The sequence below is a fragment of the Mobula hypostoma genome, chromosome 21, assembly GCF_963921235.1.
Source record: "Mobula hypostoma chromosome 21, sMobHyp1.1, whole genome shotgun sequence".
NCBI lineage: Eukaryota > Metazoa > Chordata > Chondrichthyes > Myliobatiformes > Myliobatidae > Mobula > Mobula hypostoma.
This window is the reverse complement of record NC_086117.1, coordinates 59187130-59210620: the sequence shown is the minus strand read 5'-3', so window position 1 is coordinate 59210620 and position 23491 is coordinate 59187130. Positions and strand designations below refer to the sequence as shown.

General features: G+C 45.1%; 1 protein-coding gene across 1 annotated transcript in view; it reads right to left on the bottom strand.

The window, feature by feature from the left end:
• Nucleotides 1–6944: 6944 nt before the first annotated feature.
• trmt2a (tRNA methyltransferase 2 homolog A) overlaps nucleotides 6945–23491 on the bottom strand; it is a 63533-nt gene continuing 46986 nt past the window's right edge. Inside the window, exons 10-12 of the mRNA XM_063074114.1 lie at nucleotides 21732–21848; nucleotides 20552–20648; nucleotides 6945–11853 (exon numbers count right to left, since the gene is read on the bottom strand). Coding sequence (XP_062930184.1) covers nucleotides 11724–11853; nucleotides 20552–20648; nucleotides 21732–21848 — 344 coding nt within the window. The 3' untranslated portion in view covers nucleotides 6945–11723. The remainder of the gene's footprint in view (nucleotides 11854–20551; nucleotides 20649–21731; nucleotides 21849–23491) is intronic.

Below are 23491 nucleotides of genomic sequence, written 5' to 3'. Positions count from 1 at the left end.
GGATTTATCTCATTTGCCACTTTCTTACCCATTCTCCTAATCTGTCTCAGTCCTTCTGCATCCTACCTTTTTCCTCAGCACTACCTGCCCCTCCAACAATCTTCATATCATCTGCAAGCTTGGCAACAAAGCTATCTATTCCATCATGTAAATCATTTATATACAGTCATAAGTTTAAACATTAAGTGAATTGGAAGAAAGTGATATATGGTTTGATAATGTTCCTCAGCCAGATTGGTAGGAAGCACCAGCTGCTGAGTGTTGAAGTTGTGGTTTAAGCAAGGATAGCCTGGGGTAATTGTGGTTAAGTATCAGACTGCCGGAGACTCCTCTGCTTACGGCAGATAAGATGGGCTGGGTTGTCTGCGGCAGTGTGTACTCAAGCCTAACAGGTGAGACTTAGGGGGTGCTGGAGACAGATAGCAGAAGGATGTGAAACATACCCAACAGCTAAGGCTCTATTGTCTTTACTAACTTCAAAATATTATTGACAGTCTCCTCAAAGTTTCAATTGACACCTCTTGTGAATGGAAACTGATCTTGCGAGTAAGGAATCCAAACATATATAATTTACAATGATGAATATCTGTAAGCGATTAGTACAGCCAATTCTGTACAAAAGTAGCAGTTTTCTGTTTAGACTTCAGAACAGTGTGGGTGACAGGCCCATGCTGTCCTCCTTGTGCAAAAGTAAAATAAAACTAATGCCTGAGACATAAAGTACAGGTGTTCTAGGCCCAGTTATCTTATTATCGGCGACAACAGTTACTTTCACTCTGAATCGTCTCCATGGACTCGAGTTCCATGACCACAGCTGGCATGCATTTCGATATGTTAAAGATCATCTAAATCTAAATAAAAAGACCCTATTCACTATTTAGAAAGCAAGGAAGATCTTCCAATGAGTTGGCTAACAAGTATTGCAAATTCTAATGTCGAGGCTTTAAGGCACTGGTGAGGCCTCACTTGAAAGTATCGTGAGCAGTTTTGTTCCCCTTACCTAAGAAAGGATGTGCTGGCATTGGAGAGAGCCCAAAGGAGATTCACGAAAATGATTCCAGGATTGAGGAGCATTTGCTGGTTCTGGGCCTGCACTTACTGGAATTCAGAAGAATGAAGGTGGATCTCATTGAAACCTATCAAATATTGAAACCCTCAAGAGTGGATATGTAGAGTGTGTTTCCTATGGTGGGGGAGTCTAGGACTAGAAGATGCAGCCTAATAGAGGGATGTTCAGTTAGAACAGAGATGATGAATTTCTTTAGCCAGAGAGTGGTGAATCTGTGGAATTTGTGACACAATGTAGCCCCCTGGTAAGCCTCAGACTTGCTCAGCTCGCTTTCATCTATGGGGAGCAGCCTTTGGCCCTGCCAAACTGGGTTAGATTAGATTAGATTATGAGGACACGCGGTCCTCTTTTATTGTCATTTAGTAATGCATGCATTAAGAAATGGTACAATTTGTTCCTCCAGAAAGATATCACAGAAACACAAGATAAACCAAGACTAAAAAAAACTGTCAAAAACCACATAATTATAACATATAATTACAACAGTGCGAAGTTACAACAAACCGTAATTTGATGAAGGAAAAAAAGTCTCAAAGTCTCTCGAAAGTCCCATCATCTCACGCAGACGGTTGAAGAGAGAAACTTTCCCTGCCATGAGCTTCCAGCACTGCAAACTTGCTGATGCAGCATCCTGGAAGCACCTGATCAGAGTCCGACTCTGAGTCCACCCGAAAACTTCGAGCCTCCGACACCGAGCACCATCGTTGCTGAACACTTCGACCCTGGCCCCGGCAACAGGCAATATGCAAAGCCATGGATTTGGGGCTTTCCCCTCCGGAGACTCTCGATTGCACAGTAGCAGCGGCAGCGAAGCGGGCATTTCAGAAGTTTCTCCAGATGTTCCTCTGTGCTTCTCACGTCCACTTCCATCAAATCAGGATTGTGCACGGCCCCTATTTAACAAATACGATTTCAGTTTGGAGCGGCCGCGTGTGCTGCGTTGCGCCGCCATCTTCTCCTCCCCTCCTTAGGTAAGCAAGTTTGTGTGGATGCTGTATGATGTACCCCACCCCGCCAAATAACAGACAATACACCATATGTGATTAAATGATTGCATTTTATAGATCTTACTGGAACTATGTAATTAATAGAGATAAAATATAAAAGGAAAGTAAAAGGCGCCAAGCTTATCAAAGTTTAACCACTTCATGCACAACAGTTGGAGCTCTAGTAATGGGGGTCATCTTTCCACCATTTGATCTCCTCCGACCAACTCGACCCACCGCCTAGGACCAACCACGGTGGTCGACCAGATGCTCCACACGAGTCTGTCTTCATCTCCCTTCCTCGCCGAAGACCCTTCAGACTCCTGCCCAGGGTCACAGCATCGTGTCTCCTCTTTCTGTCCCCATCATGCCTTCCACGCCAAAATCTTTGAAACACAATAGCTTACAGACACAGAAGAAAGAATAACATCTATCCCAATTGACGCAAACAACAGGAATTCTGCAGATGCTGGAAATTCAAGCAACATACATCAAAGTTGCTGGTGAACGCAGCAGGCCAGGCAGCATCTATAGGAAGAGGCGCAGTCAACATTTCAGGCCGAGACCCTTCGTCAGGACTAACTGAAGGAAGAGTGAGTAAGGGATTTGAAAGCTGGAGGGGGAGATGCAAAATGATAGGAGAAGACAGGAGGGGGAGGGATGGAGCCGAGAGCTGGACCAGTGATAGGCAGAAGGGGATACGAGAGGATCATGGGACAGGAGGTCCGGGAAGAAAGACGGGGGGGGGGGTGACCCAGAGGATGGGCAAGAGGTATATTCAGAGGGACAGAGGGAGAAAAAGGAGAGTGAGAGAAAGAATGTGTGCATTAAAAAGAGTAACAGATGGGGTACGAGGGGGAGGTGGGGCCTAGCGGAAGTTAGAGAAGTCAATGTTCATGCCATCAGGTTGGAGGCTACCCAGACGGAATATAAGGTGTTGTTCCTCCAACCTGAGTGTGGCTTCATCTTTACAGTAGAGGAGGCCGTGGATAGACATGTCAGAATGGGAATGGGATGTGGAATTAAAATGTGTGGCCACTGGGAGATCCTGCTTTCTCTGGCGGACAGAGCGTAGATGTTCAGCAAAGCGGTCTCCCAGTCTGCGTCGGGTCTCACCAATATATAAAAGGCCACATCGGGAGCACCGGACGCAGTATATCACCCCAGTCGACTCACAAGTGAAGTGATGCCTCACCTGGAAGGACTGTTTGGGGCCCTGAATGGTGGTAAGGGAGGAAGTGTAAGGGCATGTGTAGCACTTGTTCCGCTTACACGGATAAGTGCCAGGAGGGAGATCAGTGGGGAGGGATGGGGGGGACGAATGGACAAGGGAGTTGTGTAGGGAGCGATCCCTGCGGAATGCAGAGAGAGGCGGGGAGGGAAAGATATGCTTAGTGGTGGGATCCCGTTGGAGGTGGCGGAAGTTACGGAGAATAATATGTTGGACCCGGAGGCTGGTGGGGTGGTAGGTGAGGACCAGGGGAACCCTATTCCTAGTGGGGTGGTGGGAGGATGGAGTGAGAGCAGATGTACGTGAAATGGGGGAGATGCGTTTAAGAGCAGAGTTGATAGTGGAGGAAGGGAAGCCCCTTTCTTTAAAAAATGAAGACATCTCCCTCGTCCTAGAATGAAAAGCCTCATCCTGAGAGCAGATGCGGCGGAGACGGAGGAATTGCGAGAAGGGGATGGCGTTTTTGCAAGAGATAGGGTGAGAAGAGGAATAGTCCAGATAGTTGTGAGAGTCAGTAGGCTTATAGTAGACATCAGTGGATAAGCTGTCTCCAGAGACAGAGACAGAAAGATCTAGAAAGGGGAGGGAGGTGTCAGAAATGGACCAGGTAAACTTGAGGGCAGGGTGAAAGTTGGAGGCAAAGTTAATAAAGTTAACGAGTTCTGCATGCGTGCAGGAAGCAGCGCCAATGCAGTCGTCGATGTAGCGAAGGAAAAGTGGGGGACAGATACCAGAATAGGCACGGAACATAGATTGTTCCACAAACCCAACAAAAAGGCAGGCATAGCTAGGACTCATACGGGTGCCCATAGCTACACCTTTAGTTTAGAGGAAATGGGAGGAGCAAAAGGAGAAATTATTAAGAGTAAGGACTAATTCTGCTAGACGGAGCAGAGTGGTGGTAGAGGGGAACTGATTAGGTCTGGAATCCAAAAAGAAGCGTAGAGCTTTGAGCTTTGGTTCGTTCCTTCTCAATAATATAACCCAAACAAGCAGAGAGAGAGAGAACTCCTTACACACTCCCCCCACCAAATAAAGTCATGTCCTCATAACTTCTAAATAACCGCCAACCATTCGTGCAGACACAAAAACCCAATCCAGGTACAAACAGTCACATTGCTCCCCAAACAGTAGACCTTCTACATAGTTCCCCGGGCGCTATATAGGCCAACCTATCTGGGAGTTTCCTAATCCTCCGAGACCTCCATACCCCCTCACCTAAACCCTTCAGGCTCGGACACTACTGGGGATACCTCGGGTCTGTTTGCCAACTCCTCTCTCAATCTCTCACTCATGCCCCCACTGCACTTTGGAGCCCCGTGTCCCGTGTCTGGGGCCCCGCTTCTTTTCCCTCAGGGCCCTGCAGTAACCCAGGCTGCCCACAGCTAGCCCTCCCCACTACACCTGACTCAGTGGGAGAAGGGCCAAAAGTCTCTTCCTCAATCAAGGGGAAGTTAGCAAAAGGCAGCAGGTACCACACATCCTGCACATCATCCTTCGAATCCATATTCTTCCTCATTCCCTCGATCGGTAGCTGCTGTTTGATTTTCTCTAAACTGAAGCACTTGGCCTGGGCTGCTTCTTCAGCCTCCTGCAGTCGAGACGTCAGCTTCTCCTCTGACTCCTCCAACTCTCCCCGCAGTCTCAGCAGTTCTGACTCACGCTTCACGTCCATCTCCACCTGGGATGCAATTACACCACCAGCTTCTTCCGATCTGTTCTGGATCGATTTCTTGAGTTTCTGCTGATCCTTTCGAAGGTTGGTCATGGTTTCGTCTCTCTGGATTAATTCATCAGTACAAGACCGCAGTTTCAGCTCGGAATTACATTTTCCCGTCTCCACTTTGGTGAGCGTGAACTCCAATTCTTCAATGGTTGTCCCGGGCTCCGGCACACGTCTCACATCATCGTCCCCCAAGGCGAATCCAAACCCTAGGCGATCATCCACGTACGTCAAAACTCCAAACACCTCCACATCCCCCATGGTCTTCCCCCTGCCCCATGGGAAGGTTGCAGGGGCTCCGGATATGCCCTGTGGCATCTTTTCAGATCGGAAGAATCCTAGGGGACCTATAACGGCTGTCTTCTCCTTGTTGGCCTCACTCATTGGGATCTGGCAACATCCACTCCTCAGATCCAGCACATTAAACCATGTCTCACCATACAAACAGACCATAGCGTCTCCAGCCCTCAGGACCGTATTCTGGTCAATGACAGTGCCCTTGTTAAGAGTCCTATAATCCACACACACACTGCTATCGTCTTCCACAGCTACAGGGTCCAGTCGCCGCGACCTCTCTCTCTCACCGAGGTGTCTTCAGTGGTCAACTCCCCTCCCTCATGGTATTTCGGACCGTCTACTAAGAGGGTCTCACCCTCAGATACTTTCCCCAGGCCGTACCACAATCGGCTCTCGTTTAAATTCGGTACTGGCCCAAGGCTGCTACACACGTCCTCACAAGCAGCTCGAAACACTGGGTGCACAGACAATGTCCCCATCAACTCCAGTTTCACTGACAAATAATCATCTTCTGGATAATCACTGGCACTGGTACCCCAAAGCTCCAGTGCCCTTAATGTTGTCAAGGGTAAATGCTTCAGAAACCGGTTGTAAAACGAACTGTACAACAACTTGACCTGCGCCCCGGTGTCGAGGATGGCTTTAGCATAGCTTCCATCTATCCGTAACGATACACAGGGGTGTGGTCCCTCTAAGCCTTCAGGAATAGGGTCTTTTCCTTTCGGAAGTTCTTTGGAACATTGCTGGGAACGTGCTCCCCCAGAGACCCCAAGCCGTTCCCCCACTGGGCCTCCGCTAAGTTTCCCGACACCTCTCTGATCAGCTGAACAACTGAAGGAGGGGCTGATCCCCTGAAATGATCCCCCTGGCACTGCAAGCAATTTAGCTGCCCTCCTAGCCAGAGAAGATACACTGAAAGCTTTTCCCCAATCTCCTGACACAGGTATGGAAAGCCCCCCAGGCGCTGCATTTTACTTCCAGTCGAACCAGACCCATTCTTCCTTGCTTTCAGATAACTGGCAGCTGTCACTATGGGTAATTGACGCTGACATTTCTAACACCGTCAACAGCCCGCCTACTCAAACTTTCAACCAATCCCTGTCGCTCTCCCTCAACCGAGCACTGCCACTCATCTAACAACTGAGAGATCCGCTCCGCCCACATCTCATACGCCTCCGCTCCTTTAGGGGTGGACAATATCCCAAAAGCCAGGCGGAGCCTGCTACAGCTGGAACATTTATTCGCAGACACTACCTCCGAATCAGACCACTCTTTCCTCTCTCTCCCAACAGTATGGACAGCCCATGGTCCCGCCTCACCTGGGGCACCAATAGACACTGGCAGTCCCACCACCAACTCGTCAGCGCTATTCTGAACTTGAACAAATACCTCAGGGGTACCAACATCCACCCCACCCAACATGCATGCAGTAATAACCAGCAATCCCAGGTGAGCCCCCAGATGTAGCTCCCGGTAGGCCTCAGGCTCGCTCAACTCGCTTCCGTCTAGGGGGAGCAACCTTCGGCCCTGCCAAACTGGGTAATCAAGTTTGTGTGGATGTTGTGTGATGTACCCACCACGCCAAATAACAGACAATACACCATATGTGATTAAATGATTACACTTTATAGATCTTACTGGAACCATGTAATTAATAGAGATAAAATATAAAAGAAAAGTAAAAGTCGCCAAACTTATCAAAGTTCAACTACTTCGTGCACAACCGTTGGAGCTCAATTAACGGAGTCTTCTTTCCACCATTCGATCCCCTCCGACCACCTCGATCCCCCGCCTGGGACCAACCACGGTGGAGGGAGGAAGGGAGAGAGAGGGGGGGAGAGGGAGAGGGAGAGTGAGAGAGGGGAGGGGAGAGAGAGAGAGAGAGACAGACACATACACACACTCCTTACACAGGCAGCTGTCATTGGGTATATTTGAGGCTGAGGTTGATAGATTCTTGAATAGTCAGGGCATGAAGAGATACAGGGAGAAGTCAGGAGATTGGGGCAGAGAGGGAAATTGATTAGTCATGATGAAATCTATATCTTATGGTCTTGTGTTTTACTTCCATTTCATTATATATAGAGGGAGACAGAGTAGGAAGGCTTTGGCTCAACAGGACTTAGGCATTAACGGGTCGAGGTGAGGTAGGTTGCCTGTGTAGAAAACAGACAGGAAGAATGTGTATGAGGCCGGTTTTCTGTACTTGGTGTCAGATGTGGGCGGTCTGGGAGAATCCCAGCCTCCTGGAAGGCCATATTTGCGCCAGGTGCGTCGAGCTGTAGCTCCTTAGGGACCGTGTTGGAGAACTGGAGATACAGCACGATAACCTTCATCTGGTCAGGGTGAATGAGGATGTGATAGAGAGTGGCTATAGGTAGGTAGTCACACCGGCGCCTGGGGAGACAGGTAAGTGGGTAACAGTCAGGAGAGGGAAGGGCAGGAATCAGACACCAGAGAGTTCCCCTGTGGTTGTACCCCTTGACGATAAGTACTCCTGCTTGAGTACTGTAGGGGGGGGAACGGCCTACCTGAGGAAACAACAGTGGCTGCGCCTCTGGCACAGAGTCTGGCCCTGTGGCTCAGAAGGGTAGGGAAAGGAAGAGAGAATGGCAGTATTAGGGGACTCTAATAGTTAGGGGGTCAGACAGCAAAAGAAGCTCGGATGGTAGTTTGCCTCCCAGGTGCCAGGGTCTGGGAGGTTTCTGATCGCGTCCAAGATATCCTGAAGTGGGAAGGAAGACAGCCAGAGGTCGTGGTACATATTGGTACCAATGACATTGGCAGAAAAAGAGAGGAGGTCCTGAAAGAAGACCTGTTCAACACAACTTTGTGGGCCGAAGGGCCTGTATTGTGCTATAGGTTTTCTATGTTTCTATGTTTAAGACTACAAGGAGTTAGGAAGGAAGTTGAGAAGCAAAGGTAGTCATCTCGGGATTACTGCTTGTGCTACGCGACAGTGAGTATAGGAACAGAGTGAGGTGGAGGATAAATGCGTGGCTGAGAGATTGGAGCAGGGGGCAGGGATTCAGATTTCTCGATCATTGGGATCTTTTCTGGGGCAGGTGTGACCTGTACAAAAAGGGTCCTGGTGGGGAGGTTTGCTAATGCTATTGGGGAGAGTTTAAACTAGGATTGCTGGAAGGGGTGGGAATCAAAATGAAGAAACTGAGGAAGAGGCAAGTTGGCTCATAAATAGAGAAAGCTTGGAGACAGTGCAAGAGGGAGGATATGCAGGTGATCGAGAAGGGATGGGCTCGGACCAATGGTTTGATATATGTGTCTATTTTAATGCTAGGAGCATTATCAACAAAGCAGATGAGCTTAAAGCGTGGATCAGTACTTGTAGCTATGATGTTGTGGCCATTACAGAGACTTGGATGGCTCAGGGGCAGGAATGGTTACTTCGAGTGCCAGGCTTTTGATGTTTCAGAAAGGACAGGGAGAGAGGCAAAAGACGTGGGGGTGTGGCACTGTTGATCAGAGATAGTGTCACGGTCGTAAAGGAGGAAGACATGGAGGGATTGTCTACAGAGTTTCTGTGGGTGGAAGTTAGGAACAGGAAGGGGTCAATAACTCTACTGAGTATTTTTTATAGACCATCCAATAGTAACAGGGACATCAAGGAGCAGATAGAGAGACAGATTCTGCAAAGATGTAATAATAACAGGGTTGCCGTGGTGGGAGATTTTAATTTCCAAATTTTGATTGGCATGTCCCTGGAGCGAGGGGTTTAGATGGGGTGGAGTTTGTTAGGTGTGTTCAGGAAGGTTTCTTGACACAATATGTAGATACGCCTACAAGAGGAGAGGCTGTACTTGATCTGGTATTGGGAAATGAACCTGGTCAGGTGTCAGATCTCTCAGTGGAGGAGCATTTTGGAGATAGTGATCACAATTCTATCTCCTTTACCATAACATTGGAGAGGGATAGGAACAGACAAGTTAGGAAAGCATTTAATTGGAATAAGGGGAAATATGAGGCTATCAAGCAAGAACTTGGAAGCATTAATTGGAAACAGATATTCTCAGGGAAATGTACAGAAGAAATGTGGCAAATGTTCAGGCGATAGTTGCATGGAGTTCTGCATAGGTACATTGCAATGAGACAGGGAAAAGATGGTATGGTACAGGAACCGTGGTGCACAAAGGCTGTTATAAATCTAGTCAAGAAGAAAAGAAGAGCTTATGAAAGGTTCAAAAAGCTAGGTAATGATAGAAAGCTAGAAAATTATAATGCTAACAGGAAGGAGTTCAAGAAAGAAATTAGGAGGGCCAGAATGGGCCATGAGAAGGCCTTGGATTAAGGAAAACCCCAAGGCATTCTACAAGTATGTTAAGAGCCAGAGGATCAGACGTGAGAGACTAGGACCAATCAAGTGTGACAGTGGAAAAGTGTGTATGGAACTGGAGGAGATAGCACAGATACTTAGTGAGTACTTTACTTCAGTATTCACTATGGAAAAGGATCTTGGTGATTGTAGGGATGACTTACAGTGGACTGAGAAGCTTGAGCATGTAGATATTAAGAAAGAGGATGTGCAGGAGCTTTTGGAAAGCATCAAGTTGGCTAAGTCACCGGGACTGGACGAGATGTACCCCAGGCTACAGGCGAGGGAGTAGATTGCTGAGCCTCTGGCGATGATCTTTGTACCATCAATGGGAACGGGAGAGGTTCCAGTGGATTAGAAGGTTGCAGATGTTGTTCCATTATTCAAGAAAGGGAGTAGACATAGCCCAGGAAATTATAGACCAGTGAGTCTTACTTCAGTGGTTGGTAAGTTGATGGAGAAGATCCTGAGAAGCAGGATTTATGAACATTTGGAGAGGCATATGATTAGGAATAATCAGCATGGCTTTGTGAAAGGCGGGTCATGCCTTACGAGCCTCACTGAATTTCTTGAGGATGTGACTAGACACATTGATGAAGGTAGAGCTGTAGATGAAGTGTATATGGATTTCAGCAAGGCATTTGACAAGGTACCCCATTGTAAGGCTTATTGAGAAAGTAAGGAGGCATGGTATCCAAGGAGAAATTGCTTTGTGGATCCAGAACTGGCTTGCCCACAGAAGGCACAGAGTGGTTGTAAACAGGTCATATTCTGCATGGAGACCGGTGACCAGTGGTGTGCCTCAGGGATCTGTTCTGGGACCCCTACTCTTTGTGATTTTTATAAACAACCTGGATGAAGGAGTGAAGGGATGGGTTAGTAAATTTGCTGGTGACACAAAGGTTGGAGGTGTTGTGGATGGTGTGGAGGGCTGTTAAGAGGTTACAGTGGGACATCGATAGGATGCCAAACTGGATGAGAAGTGGTAGACAGAGTTCAACTCAGATAAGTGTGAGGTGGTTCATTTTGGTAGGTCAAATATGATGAAAGAATATAGTATTAATGGTAAGACTCTTGGCAGTATGGATGATCAGCGGGATCTTGGGGTCCAAGTCCATAGGTCACTCAAAGCTGCTGCATAGGTTGACTCTGTGGTTGAGAAAGCATACGATGCATTGCCCTTCATCAATCATGGGATTGAGTTTAGGAGCCAAGAGGTAATGTTGCAGCTATGTAGGACCCCAGTCAGACCCCACTTGAGTACTGTGCTCAGTTCTGGTCGCCTCACCACAGGAAGGATGTGGCAACCATAGAAAGGGTGCAGAGGAGATTTACAAGGATGTTGCCTGGATCGGGGAGCAGGCCTTATGAGAATAGGCTGGGTGAACTCGGCCTTATTTCCTTGGAGCGATGGAAGATGAGAGGTGACCTGATAGAGGTGTATAAGATGATGAGAGGCATTGATCGTGTGGATAGTCAGAGGCTTTTTCCCAGGGCGGAAATTTCTAGCACAAGAGGGCACAGTTTTAAGGTGCTTACAAGTAGGTACAGAGGAGATATCAGGGGTGAGTTTTTTTTTTCCGTAGAGAGTGGTGAGTGCATGGAATTGGCTGCTGGCGATGGTGGTGGAGGCGGATACGATAGGGTCTTTTAAGAGACTCCTGGATAGGTATATGGAGCTCAGAAAAATAGAGGGCTATGGGTAACCCTAGGTAATTTCTCATGTAAGGACATGTTCAGCACAGCTTTGTGGGCCGAAGGGCCTGTATTGTACTGTAAGATTTCTATGTTTCTAGGTCTATAATAGAAAACAAATTAAAATACAATCAAAACCGTGAAATACTGACCAGGCTTTATTGAGCTCCAATAAATTCACATGAGGAGGGAAATACATACCAAACAATTCCGAGAAAAATCCTAATTTGTTTTTTAATGATTGCAGTCACGTTACTGTTTTAGTTAAAACATTATGCACAATAAGTAATTAAAATACCAATACAAGAAATGCCATTTGAAATAATTCATACAATTCCCTGATTGTAGGGCTAAAACTACTGAATTCATATGAGCTTTAGCCTTGATCAGTTCTAACACACCACTCTCTCAAACAATATTAACAGCTCATAATACATTGTATGTGGAAAGAGATCGACAGCTAAGGCCTTAACAGGATGGAAAGGAGATCCCTTCACTCTGTGAGATGGGGCACGGCAAAGGCTGTGAGAAAAAAGCAAAAAAAATTCATAAAATATATTGGTCCTATTTATTAAAAACTTTGTTCATTTAGCCTGCAATATTGGAGCCAGAATCCCCAATCCCTGAGAAGGTAAAGATCCACTATTATTGAGTAGGTTAGCAACAGCAGAACAAAGGTCCAGATCAAGAAGTCAGTAGTGTAGCATAATGCTTTACAGTACAGGTGACCGGGTTCAATTCCCGCCATTGCCTGTGACTGCCTGTGTTTCCTCCAGCTCCGGTTTCCTCCCACAGTCCAAAGATGTACCGATTCGAGGGTTAATTGGTCATTGTAAATTGTTCCGTGATTAGTCTAGGGTTAAAGCAGGGGTTGCTGGGTGCCGCAGCTCAGAAGGCCGTAAGGGCCTGTTCTGCACTGCATCTCAATCAATCAATAAAATAAACAGAACACTTACATTTTTATCATAGCATCACAATTACTATTCTGCATTTTCAAAGAGCATGTGCTGATGAAATTATTACAATTATTTTAAATAACTTTACTATTTGTAAAACTCATGAACGCACAGATCCACATTTTCAAATAATCTGATTTCCTCCTACATTCGAAAGAGGTTAGTGAGATGCGGGCATGCTCTGTTGGTGCCAGAGCATGGTGACACTTGTAGGCTGCTGAGCACATCCTCACCGATTTGATGCAACCAATGCATTTCACTGTATGTTTTGATGTGCATGTGACAAAATAAAGCTAAACTCTTTAATCCCTGGACTGATTTGGATATTTTAATTGAATGTAATGTTCCCATTTTCATGATTTTTATGCCAGCATTTTCATAAGTCAGTGCATCAAATCTATCCAAATCCCTAGTTTTTAATCCTATTATATGAAGTATCACACTTCTATCCTGTTAACTGCGCTCTTCCTTCTGGGACACACTTCTTAATTACAAATCGAGCTTTGCAAAAAACTCAGCAACACCCTACAGCCATGAATAAATACCAACATGTGCAGATTGCATGTCCCCAGTCACACTGTGAGCTAGGTTTCAAGTTGTGGCGTATTCTGGAGATATGGGTTATAGCAAATATTAATTTCAACAGCAACCAGACTTCAGATCTGAATGTGGATTGTAGATTGAATTTAAAATGCAGCGCAGAATAACGGTCTTCCTGGAGCTGCAGACTGTAGTCAGATTGCAAACCGGGAAATACCTCATTGACCTGAAAGCAGACTACAGGGAGTCAGGAAGGAAGTTAAGAAGCAGAACTTCAAAGGGAGTAATCTCGGGATTAATGCCTGTGCCACGTGACTGTGAGTATAGGAATAGATTGAGGTGGAGGATAAATGCATGTCTGAGGAATTGGAACAGGGGACAGGGGTTCAGATTTCTGGATCACTGGGACCTCTTCTGGGGCAAGTGTGACCTGTACAAAAAGAACGGGTTGCACTTGAATCTGAGGGGGACCAATATCCTGGTGGGGAGGTTTGCAAAGGCTACTGGGGAGAGTTTAAACTAGAATTGCTGGGGGGCGGGAACCGAACTAAAGTGACAGAGGAAAGGGAGGTCGGCTCACAAATAGAGAAAGCTTGGAGGCAGTGCGAAAGGGAGGATAGACAGGTGATAGAGAAGGAATGCACTCAGACCGATGGTTTGAGATGGGTCTATTTTAATGTGAGGAGCATTATGAACAAAGTGGATGAGCTTAAAGCATCGATCAGCACTCGGAGCTATGATGTTCTGGCCATTACAGGATGGTGCAGGGGCAGGAATGGCTACTTCAAGTGCCAGGCTTTAAATGTTTCAGGAAGGACAGGGAGGGAGGCAAAAGAGGTGGGGGTGTGGCAGTGTTGATCAGAGGTAGTGTCATGACTGCAGAAAAGGAAGAAGTCATGGAGGGGTTGTCTAGGGAGTCTCTGTGGGTGGAATTTAGGAATAGAAGGGGCTTAATAACTCGACTGGGTGTTTTTTTTTTGTAGATCATCCAGTACCAACAGGGATATCAGGGAGCAGATAGGGAGACAGATTCTGGAAAGGAGTAATAATAACAGGGTTGTTGAGGTGGGAGATTTTAATTTCCCAAATATTGATTGGTATCTCCCTAGAGTGAGGGGTTTAGATGGGGTGGAGTTTGTTAGGTGTGTTCAGGAAGGTTTCTTGACACAATATGTTGATACGTCTACAAGAGGAGAGGCTGTACTTGATCTGGTATTGGGAAATGATCCTGGTTAGGTGTTAGGTCTCTCAGTGGGAGAGCATTTTGGAGATAGTGATCACAATTCTATCTCTTTTACCATAGCATTGGAGAGGGATAGGAACAGACAAATTAGGGAAACATTTAATTGGGGTAAAGGGAAATATGAGGCTATCAGGCAATCAGGCAGGAACTTGGAAGCATAAATTGGAAACGGATGTTCTCAAGGAAACATACAGAAGAAATGTGGCAAATGTTCAGGGGTTATTTGCGTGGGGTTCTGCATAGATACATTCCAATGAGACAAGGAAAGGATGGAAGGGTACAGGAACCATGGTGTACAAAGGCTGTTGCAAATCTAGTCAAGAAGAAGAGATTACAAAAGCTTCAAAAAACTAAGTAATGATAAAGATCTAGAAGATTATAAGGCTAGCAGGAAAGAGCTTAAGAATGAAATTAGGAGAGCCAGAAAGGGCCATGAGAAGGCCTTGGCGAGCAGAATTAAGGAAAACCCCAAGTATGTGAAAAGCAAGAGGAGAAGATGTGAGAGAAAGGACCAATCAAATGTGACAGTGGAAAAGTGTGTATGGAACCGGAGGAGATGGCAGAGGTACTTAATGAATACTTTGCTTCAGTATTCACTAGGGAAAAGGATCCTGGCGATTGTAGGGGATGACTTGCAGCGGACTGAAAAGCTTGATCATGTAGATATTAACAAAGAGGATGTGCTGCAGGTTTTGAAAAGCATCAGGTTGGATAAGTCATGGGGACCAGATGGGACGTACCCCAGGCTACTGTGGGAAGCAAATGAGGAGATTGCTGAGCCTCTGGCGATGATCTTTGCATCATCAAAGAGGACAGGAGAGGTTCTGGAGGATTGGAGGGTTGCGGATGTTGTTCCCTTATTCAAGAAAGAGAGCGGAGATAGCCCAGGAAATTAAAGACCAGTGGAGTCTTACTTCAGTGGTTGGTAACTGATGGAGAAGATTCTGAGAGGCAGGATTTATGAACATTTGGAGAGGCATAATATGATTAGGAGTAGTCAGCATGGCTTTGTCAAAGGCAGGTCATGCCTTACGAGCCTGATTGAATTTTTTGAGGATGTGACTAAACACATTGATGATGGTAGGGCAGGAGATGTAGTGTACAGGTGTCCCCCGCTTTTCGAACGTTCGCTTTAAGAAACCTCACTGTTATGAAAGACCTACATTAGTTCCCTGTTTTTGCTAACAGAAAGTGTTTTCACTGTTACGAAAAAAGGCAGCGCGCAGAAAAAGCAGCGTGCGAAAAAAAAACAGTGTGCGCTCCGAGCAGCAACTTTCCCCCGGATTCGGAACGGCATTCTCAGCGGCATTGCTTAAACACGTGCCTGTGGGCAGCCGTTAGCAAAATGAGTTCTAAGGTATCGGAAAAGCCTAAAAGAGCTCGTAAGGGTGTTACACTTAGCGTAAAACTAGACATAATTAAGTGTTTCGATCGTGGTGAATGAAGTAATGACAAAGTGAGTTTGGCTTGTGGAAGATGACGAAGATGATGTTGAAGAGGTTTTGGTATCCCATAACCAAGAACTGATAGATGAAGAGCTGATGCAATTGGAAGAGGAAAGGATAACAATCGAAACCGAATGAGTAATGATAAAGTACAACTTTAATTTTGGAAGGGTACGTCGGTTTAGGGCATATTTACAAGATGGTTTGAGACCTTACAAAGAACTGCATGATAGAAAAATGCGCGAGGCTCAGCAGTCAAGCAAGCCTTCCACATCAGCCACATCAGACGACGAACCTCGACCTTCGACATCGAGGCAGGCAGAGATAGGAGAAGATGAGCTGCCTGCCCTAATGGAAACAGACAACGATGAGATAACACCCCAGTGTTCCACCACCCCAAACCCCAGGCCGTGGACAGATACCGATTCGCGGAGTACAGCCGAAATAAACATGCTAATTAATTAGGTGCCGCCTGGCACGTAATTAATTAGCATGTTTGTTTCGGCTTTTTTCTTAAAGATGTGCTGTGTGCCTCCCGGCTACCGCTGTACCACTGCATGCTTCGCGGTTCGGTATCTGTCAGCGGCCCGGAGGGTGGGGGCCACTGCAGCACCCAAACTCCGACGACTCAGTCTAACACACCATCATCAGTGTGCTCAGCAAGCTGTCTTCCCAATTCCAGTAAGTGATACTACACTGTACATACATTATTTCTACTTCATATCGGCTGTGTATTTTTACGTTATTTGGTATGATTTGGCAGCTTCATAGCTTAAAGGTTACTGGAGAGCGCCTACGCCGTGTTTCTACAGAGAGCGCTTGCGTGAAATTTTTTCTACGGAGAACAGTTCAGTAATGATTGTGGAAAAGTATTTCCACTTTATATAGGCTGTGTATTTATCATATCATTCCTGCTTTTACTATATGTTACTGTTATTTTAGGTTTTATTTGTTATTTGGCATGATTTAGTAGGTTATTTTTGGGTCTGTGAACACTCAGAAAATTTTCCCATAAAAATAAATGGTAATTGCTTCTTCACTTTACGACATTCCGGCTTACGAACCGTTTCATTGGAATGTTCTTCCTTTAGATGGCGGGGGAAACCTGTATATGGATTTCAGCAAGGCTTATGGAGAAAGTAAGGAGGCTTGGGATCCAAGTGGATATTGTTTTGTGGATCCAAAACTGGCTTGCCCACAGAAGGCAAAGAGTGGCTGTAGACGGGTCATATTCTGCATGGAGGTCGGTCACCAGTGGTGTGCCTCAGGGATCTGTTCTGCGACCCTTACTCTTTGTGATTTTTATAAATGACCTGGATGAGGAAGTGGAGGGATGGGTTAGTAAATTTGCTGATAACACAAAGGTTGGTGGTGTTGTGGATAGTGTGGAGGGCTGTCAGAGGTTACAGTGGGACATTGATAGGATGCAAAGCTGGGCTGAGAAGTGGCAGATAGAGTTCAACCCAGATAAGTGTAAGGTGGTTCATTTTGGTAGGTCAAACATGATGGCAGAATATAGCATTAATGGTAAGACTCTTGGCGGTGTGGAGGATCAGAGGGATCTTGGGGTCTGAGTCCATAGGACACTCAAAGCTGCTACTCAGGTGGACTCTGTGGTTAAGGTGGCATACAGTGCACTGGCCTTCATCAATTGTGGGATTGAATTCAGGAGCCTAGAGGTAATGTTGCAGCTAATAAGGACCGTGGTCAGACCCCACTTGGAGTACTGTGCTCAATTCTGGTCACCTTACGACAGGAAGGATGTGGAAACCACAGAAAGGGTGCAAAGGAGATTTACGCAGATGTTGCCTGGATTGGAGAGCATGCCTTATGAGAATAGGTTGAGTGAACTCGGTCTTTTCTGCTTGGAGTGACGGAGGATAAGAGCTGACCTGATAGAGGTGTACAAGGTAATGAGAGGCATTAATCGTGCAGATAGTCAGAGGCTTTTTCCCAGGGCTGAAATGGCTAGCAAGAGAGGGCACAGTTTTAAGGTGCTTAGAAGTAGGTACAGGAGATGTCAGGGGTAAAGTTTTTCACAGAGAGTGGTGCGTGCATGGAATGGGCTGCTGGCGGCAGTGGTGGAGGCGGAAACGATAGGGTCTTTTAAGAGACTCCTGGACGGATACCTGGAGCTTAGAAAAATAGAGGGCTATGGGTAAGCCTAGGTAGTTCTAAGGTAAGGACATGTTTGGCACAGCTTTGTGGGCTGAAGGGCCTGTATTGTGCTGTAGGTTTTCTAATTTCTATGACCTGAGAGGTTTGCATTTGCATGAATCCAGCTAAGAGACAATGGTGATTGAATAACATTCAATCTAGGGTGGCTGGAGTGTTGGTGTGAAGATCTAAGTGCTTGAAAATTACATGTAACTCGAAATACATATCAAACTCACTGTCAACCGAAAGTATTGAAGCAAATGTCATCGTAACCATTGAAACAAGTTTAAGGGTATAAAAATGCGATATACTTGGAGTTTATGAGCCTCTTGCAAAAGAGTCTCCAAGTATGATGCCTGTTTTTTTTGGCTGAATAAAGATTTCAATATCCACAGATTCAGTGTCTCTCTGGTGACTTCGTTCACAGTCACAACACACTTTTTGAAACCATAATAGCAGAATTAGAGACTGAGCGATACGGCATGAAGACAGGCCCGCTGAATCCACACCTATTTTACTCAGAAGTAGGGTTATAATGATGTGATATTTGTTGTAGCAGCAGCACAGTGCAAACATGTAAAATTCCTTCAAATTACAAAGTGAATATATAGTGCAAAACAATAACAAAGTAGTGTACATGGGTTCATGAACCGTTCAGAATTCCGATGGTGGAGGGGAAGAGGCTGTTTTTGAATTGCTGAATGTGGGTTTTAAGGCTCCTGTACCTCCTCCCTGATGGCAGTAATGAGAAGAGAACATATTCTGGATGGTGAGGATCCTTAGTGATGGATCCTACCCTAACCCAGTTTGTATATTACTGTACAACATTTTTTTTAATATGGTGCCTAAGAATTTTGCACAGTTCTGTAGTAATTTTATGTATTGCACTGTACCACAGATGCAAAAAAAAATTAATGACATATAGGAGTGATGATAAACCTGACGCTGATATGGGTCCCAATTGTGGACTGAGAGTGGGAAGCACCAGAGAGACATTCTGTAATGATCAATAAACCAATAGGTTGGAATCAAATGGCCTTGCCTGGTGTCTCAGGGCTGGGTGTGTCTGCACCAGCGTCACCACCCACCCCTAGCACTCTGCCACCTGTCCCACACCCCTCCCACGGCTCTCCACCCTCACTTGTCCCAATTTCCTTTGCTCCCACCAGATTTATAAACTCCCTCTCTGTTCCACGTTGACAAACAGAGTGCTATGCAAAAAAGTCTTAGGCACCTAAGCTATATAAATGTGTCTAAGATTTTTGCAAAGTACTGTACATTTACACCTACACATGAGACAATTTGCAATGACCAATTAACTTACTAACCTTCCCATTGTTTGGGATGTGGTCATAGAGAATGTGCAAACACTACAGAGCAAGCAGAGAGCTCAGAACTGTATCTTGGTTACTCCAGTACCTGTGGCACTGTATGTAAATAGCTGTGAATTTAACCCCACCTTATGACGTTGCAGGCAACAGCTGATGCTATCTATCTGGTGTAAATGTAATGCTTAAGAATGCACACTCTGCAACAAGCCCTTTCTGACTGTCGTCAAAGACTCGAGCAGATTTGGACAGATATACTGTGGTGAGCATTCCGACTGGTTGCATCACTGAATGGTTTGGAGGGGCCAATGCACGGGATCACAAATAAGTAACAGAGGGTTGTAGACTCAGCCAGATCTATCATGGGCTCTAGCTTCCCCATCATAGACAACATCTTCAAAGGATGATATCTGAAGAAGGTGGCATCTATCATTATGCGCCCACGCCATCCAGGACATGCCCTTCTTCTCAATATTACCATCAGGGAGGACATACAGGCACATGAAGACACATACTTAAAGATTCAGAAACAGCTTCTCCCCCTCCACCATTACATTTCTGAATGGTCCATGGACCTTACCTGTTATTTTGTTCATTTTTACACTACTTATATATTTTACACATTTCTTACTGTAACTTAACAGTAATTTATTCTGTATTGCACTATACACCTGTCACAAATTTCACGACATGTCAGTGATAATGAACCTGATTCTGATTCTGAACCATGGGGAAATGAGGTGATGCCTAGCCCCATGTTGCAGTGCGAGTCGGTGGTGAGGAAGGAGGTGAAAAGTTAGCATTCATTTCGACAGGACTAGAAAATAAAAGCAAGAATATAATACTGAGGCTTTAGAAGGTACTGGTGAGGCATCACTTTTCTGTGAGCAGTTTTGGACCCCTATCCAGGAAAGGATGACTTTGGAGAGAGTTCAGATGAGGTTCATGAGAAAGATTCCAGGAATGAAAGCGTTATCACACGAGGAACGTTTGATGGCTTTGGAATTCAGAAGAATGAGGAACATCTCATTGAAACCTATCGAATGTTGAAAGGACCGGATGGAATGGATGTGGGTTAGATGTTTCCTATAGTGGGGGAGCTTAAGACCAAGAGGACACAGCCTCAGAACAGAGGGACATCCATTTAGAAGAGAGAGGAGGAACTTCTTTATGCAGAGGGTAGCAAAACTGTTGAACTTGTTGCCACAGGCGGCTGTGGAGGCTGAGTCAGTGTGTGTTCTTAAGGCAGAGGTTGAGAAGATTCTGATTAGCCAGGGCATGAGAGGTTACAGGGAGAAGGCAGAAGGCAGAGGATGAGGTTGAGGGGGAAATGGATCAGCCATGATGAAATGGTGAAGCAGATTCGACAGGCCGAATGGCCTAATTCTCCTATCTCTTATGGACTGATGTTAAGGATCTGTACAACATGCTCATGAGTGAGAAACTAATATGGCGAAAGGCCCAACCACAAAAGGCAGAGGGTACGTGAATTTCTTTAAAATTTTCACAACTGTATTTCTCTATTTAAAAAAACTAAAGTGCATAACTTACTCCACAAAATTGTTCATTGCCGCTCGAGCATTGCAAGCAACATAAATTAGCCGCTTCAAGTGTTCTGCTCTTCTTATTGCTAGCACGACTCTGGAATCTGCAAATGAGAAAAATCACTCAGTATCCACGTTATTAGGTATACCTGTATGCGTGCTCATTAATGTAAATATCTAATCAGCCAATTGTGGCAGAAACTCAATGCACAAAAGCACGCAGACATGGTCAAGAGGTTCAGTTGTTGTTCAGACCAAACATCAGAACGGGGAAGAAATATAATCTAAGTGACTTTGACCATGGAATGATTGTTGGTGCCAGACAGGGTGGTTTGAGTGTCTCAGAAACTGCTGATCTCCTGGGATTTTCATGCACAACATTCTCTCAAGCAGGGTTTCCCAACCTGGGGTAAATGGACCCCTTGCTTAATAGTATCGGTCAATGCATAAAAAAAGTCTACAGTTTAGTGAATGGTGCAAGAAACAAAAAAAAATCCAGTGACTTTCAGTTCTGTGGGCGAAAACACCTTGTTAGTGAGAAAGGTCAGAGTAGAATAGCCAGACTTGTTCAACCTGACAGGTAAGTGACAGTAACTCAAATAACCATGAGTTACAACAGTGGTGTGTAGAAGAGCATCTCTGAATGCACAACATGTGGAATCTTGATGTGTATGGGCTACAGCAGCGGAAGACCATGAATATAAACTCAGTGATCACTTTATCAGATAAAGCAGGTGGTCAATTTTGCATTGTACTCAATGGAAAAAAGAGAAATAGAAACATAGAAACCCTACAGCACAATAGAGGCCCTTCAGCCCATGATGCCGTGCTGAATATGCACTTATTTTAGAAATTAGTAGGGATACTCAGAGCCCTCTATTTTTCTAAGCTCCATGTACCTATCCAGGAGTCTTTTAAAAGACCCCATCATATCCACCTCTACCACTGTCACCGGCAGCCCATTCCATGCACTCACCACTCTCTGCATAAAAAAACTTGCCCCTGACATCTCCTCTGTACCTGCTTCCAAGCACCTTAAAACTTTGCCCTCTCATCTTAGCCATTTCAGCCCTGGGAAAAAGCCTCTGACTATCCACACGATCAATGCCTCTCATCATCTTATACACAGAAATCAGATAATCAGTCAGGAAAATTCATCAGAAGAGATCAGTGTCAGAAGTTCTTACGTAGTCCTGCTCTGGGTGGGTCCACAATAGCAACCAAGTTTTGTGACGTTAAAGAATTAATTACAGTCGGAAAGAGGTCTTCAGCTTTGCCACACAAGAATTCCACATTGGACAGACCTAAACAAAATCAAAGAATACACAGAACTTCAGCTAAATATATATCCAACTATCATTGAACAGGAACATAAAACAAATATTGGATTTCAGATTACACTGGTAATTCATTAATACTTGTTTCATTCAAGTCAGATCAGATCAGGAAGCTTTTCTAGAACCCAAGCACTGAGCACTTTCAGGTTGAAGACTCTTCATTAGTGTCAACAGTTTCACTTTCCAAAGTCAAAGTCCAAAGTAAATTTGTTATCAAAGTGCAGATATATCACCGTATACAACCCTGAGGTTTGTTTTCTTGTGGACATACACAATAAATACAAAGAAACACAATTGAATGAGTGAAAGACCACGCACAACAAGACAGACAACCAATATGCAAAAGACAACAAACCGTGAAAATACACAAAAAACAATAATAATTCTCGAGAATATGAGATGAAGAGTCCTTGAAAGTGAGCCCATACGTTGTTGGAACAGTTCAGTGTTGGGGAGAGTAAAGTTATCCACTCTGGGGGGAGGGGGTGGAAATCTCGGGGTGTGGATCCCGAAGCTTCTGAACCTTCTTCCCGATGGCAGCAGTGAGAAGAGAGCATGATCTGGGTAATGGGGGGTCCTTGATGATGGGTGCTGCTTTCCTGTGACAGCACTATGTGCAGATGTGCTCAACGGTGGGGAGGGCTTTGCCCATGATGGACGGCACATGCACATGTCTGTCCTGCAGAGTGTTTGCAGCATTTTCTCATGATCAAGCAGGAATCATTCTATCACTGGACGAGGCCATTTGCCTTATTTCCCCACTCTTTCACCAAGGACAGAAAGCTATTTTCCCTTATGTCCTTCTAATTCACTTTTGAAAAACCAGATTTTCCTTTCCAGCACACCTACAGACAGATTAATGGTTATATAAATCTCTCTACTTTGTTTCAAGGAAACAACTTCAGTTTTCCTGTCTAACCACGTTACTGAATTTCCTCAAACCTGGAGATTATTTTTATATTCAATAGGTTTCACTGTCTCTCTTTTCTGAGGCTATGTCCTCTACTCCTAGACTAAGTACAGGTAGCAGCCTCTCCACATCCACTTAACCCAGGCCTTTCAATATTCAACGTTTCAATAAGATACCCCACTCATTCTTCTAAATTCCAGCACGTACAGGCCCAGAGCTGTCAAACGCTCCTCACGTGTTGTATGAGTTGCTTGAAAACAAATCAAGATGGCTAAGAGACTGAGTACGGAAGTTGATACCGTATCATGCGTTTTCAAAGTAACTAAGTTCCAAGTAAAAAAAAATTGTTTCATCTTTTATTACGAAACCAGCAAAGACAAATGATCTTATAGCGATAAAAAAACTCACAAAACTAAATTAACCCTATAGCAAAAATAACAAGAAGTATCATTCACTGGTTGCCTCTCCATGAGATTAAACTAAACCAAGACAAAGGGCAAATACTCAATCACTTCTACCATGCCCCAACCCACATGACCAATTACCCATAATAAATGCACAACACAAAATACAATAGACAGAAAATAGATACATGACTCCTAAACACATTAACCCTTTCATAGCCTGGATTGTTCTTGTGAACCTAACACTTGTATCCTAAGAATTAATGACTGAGGAAGGTTTCTTGTAGTTTTGTTAA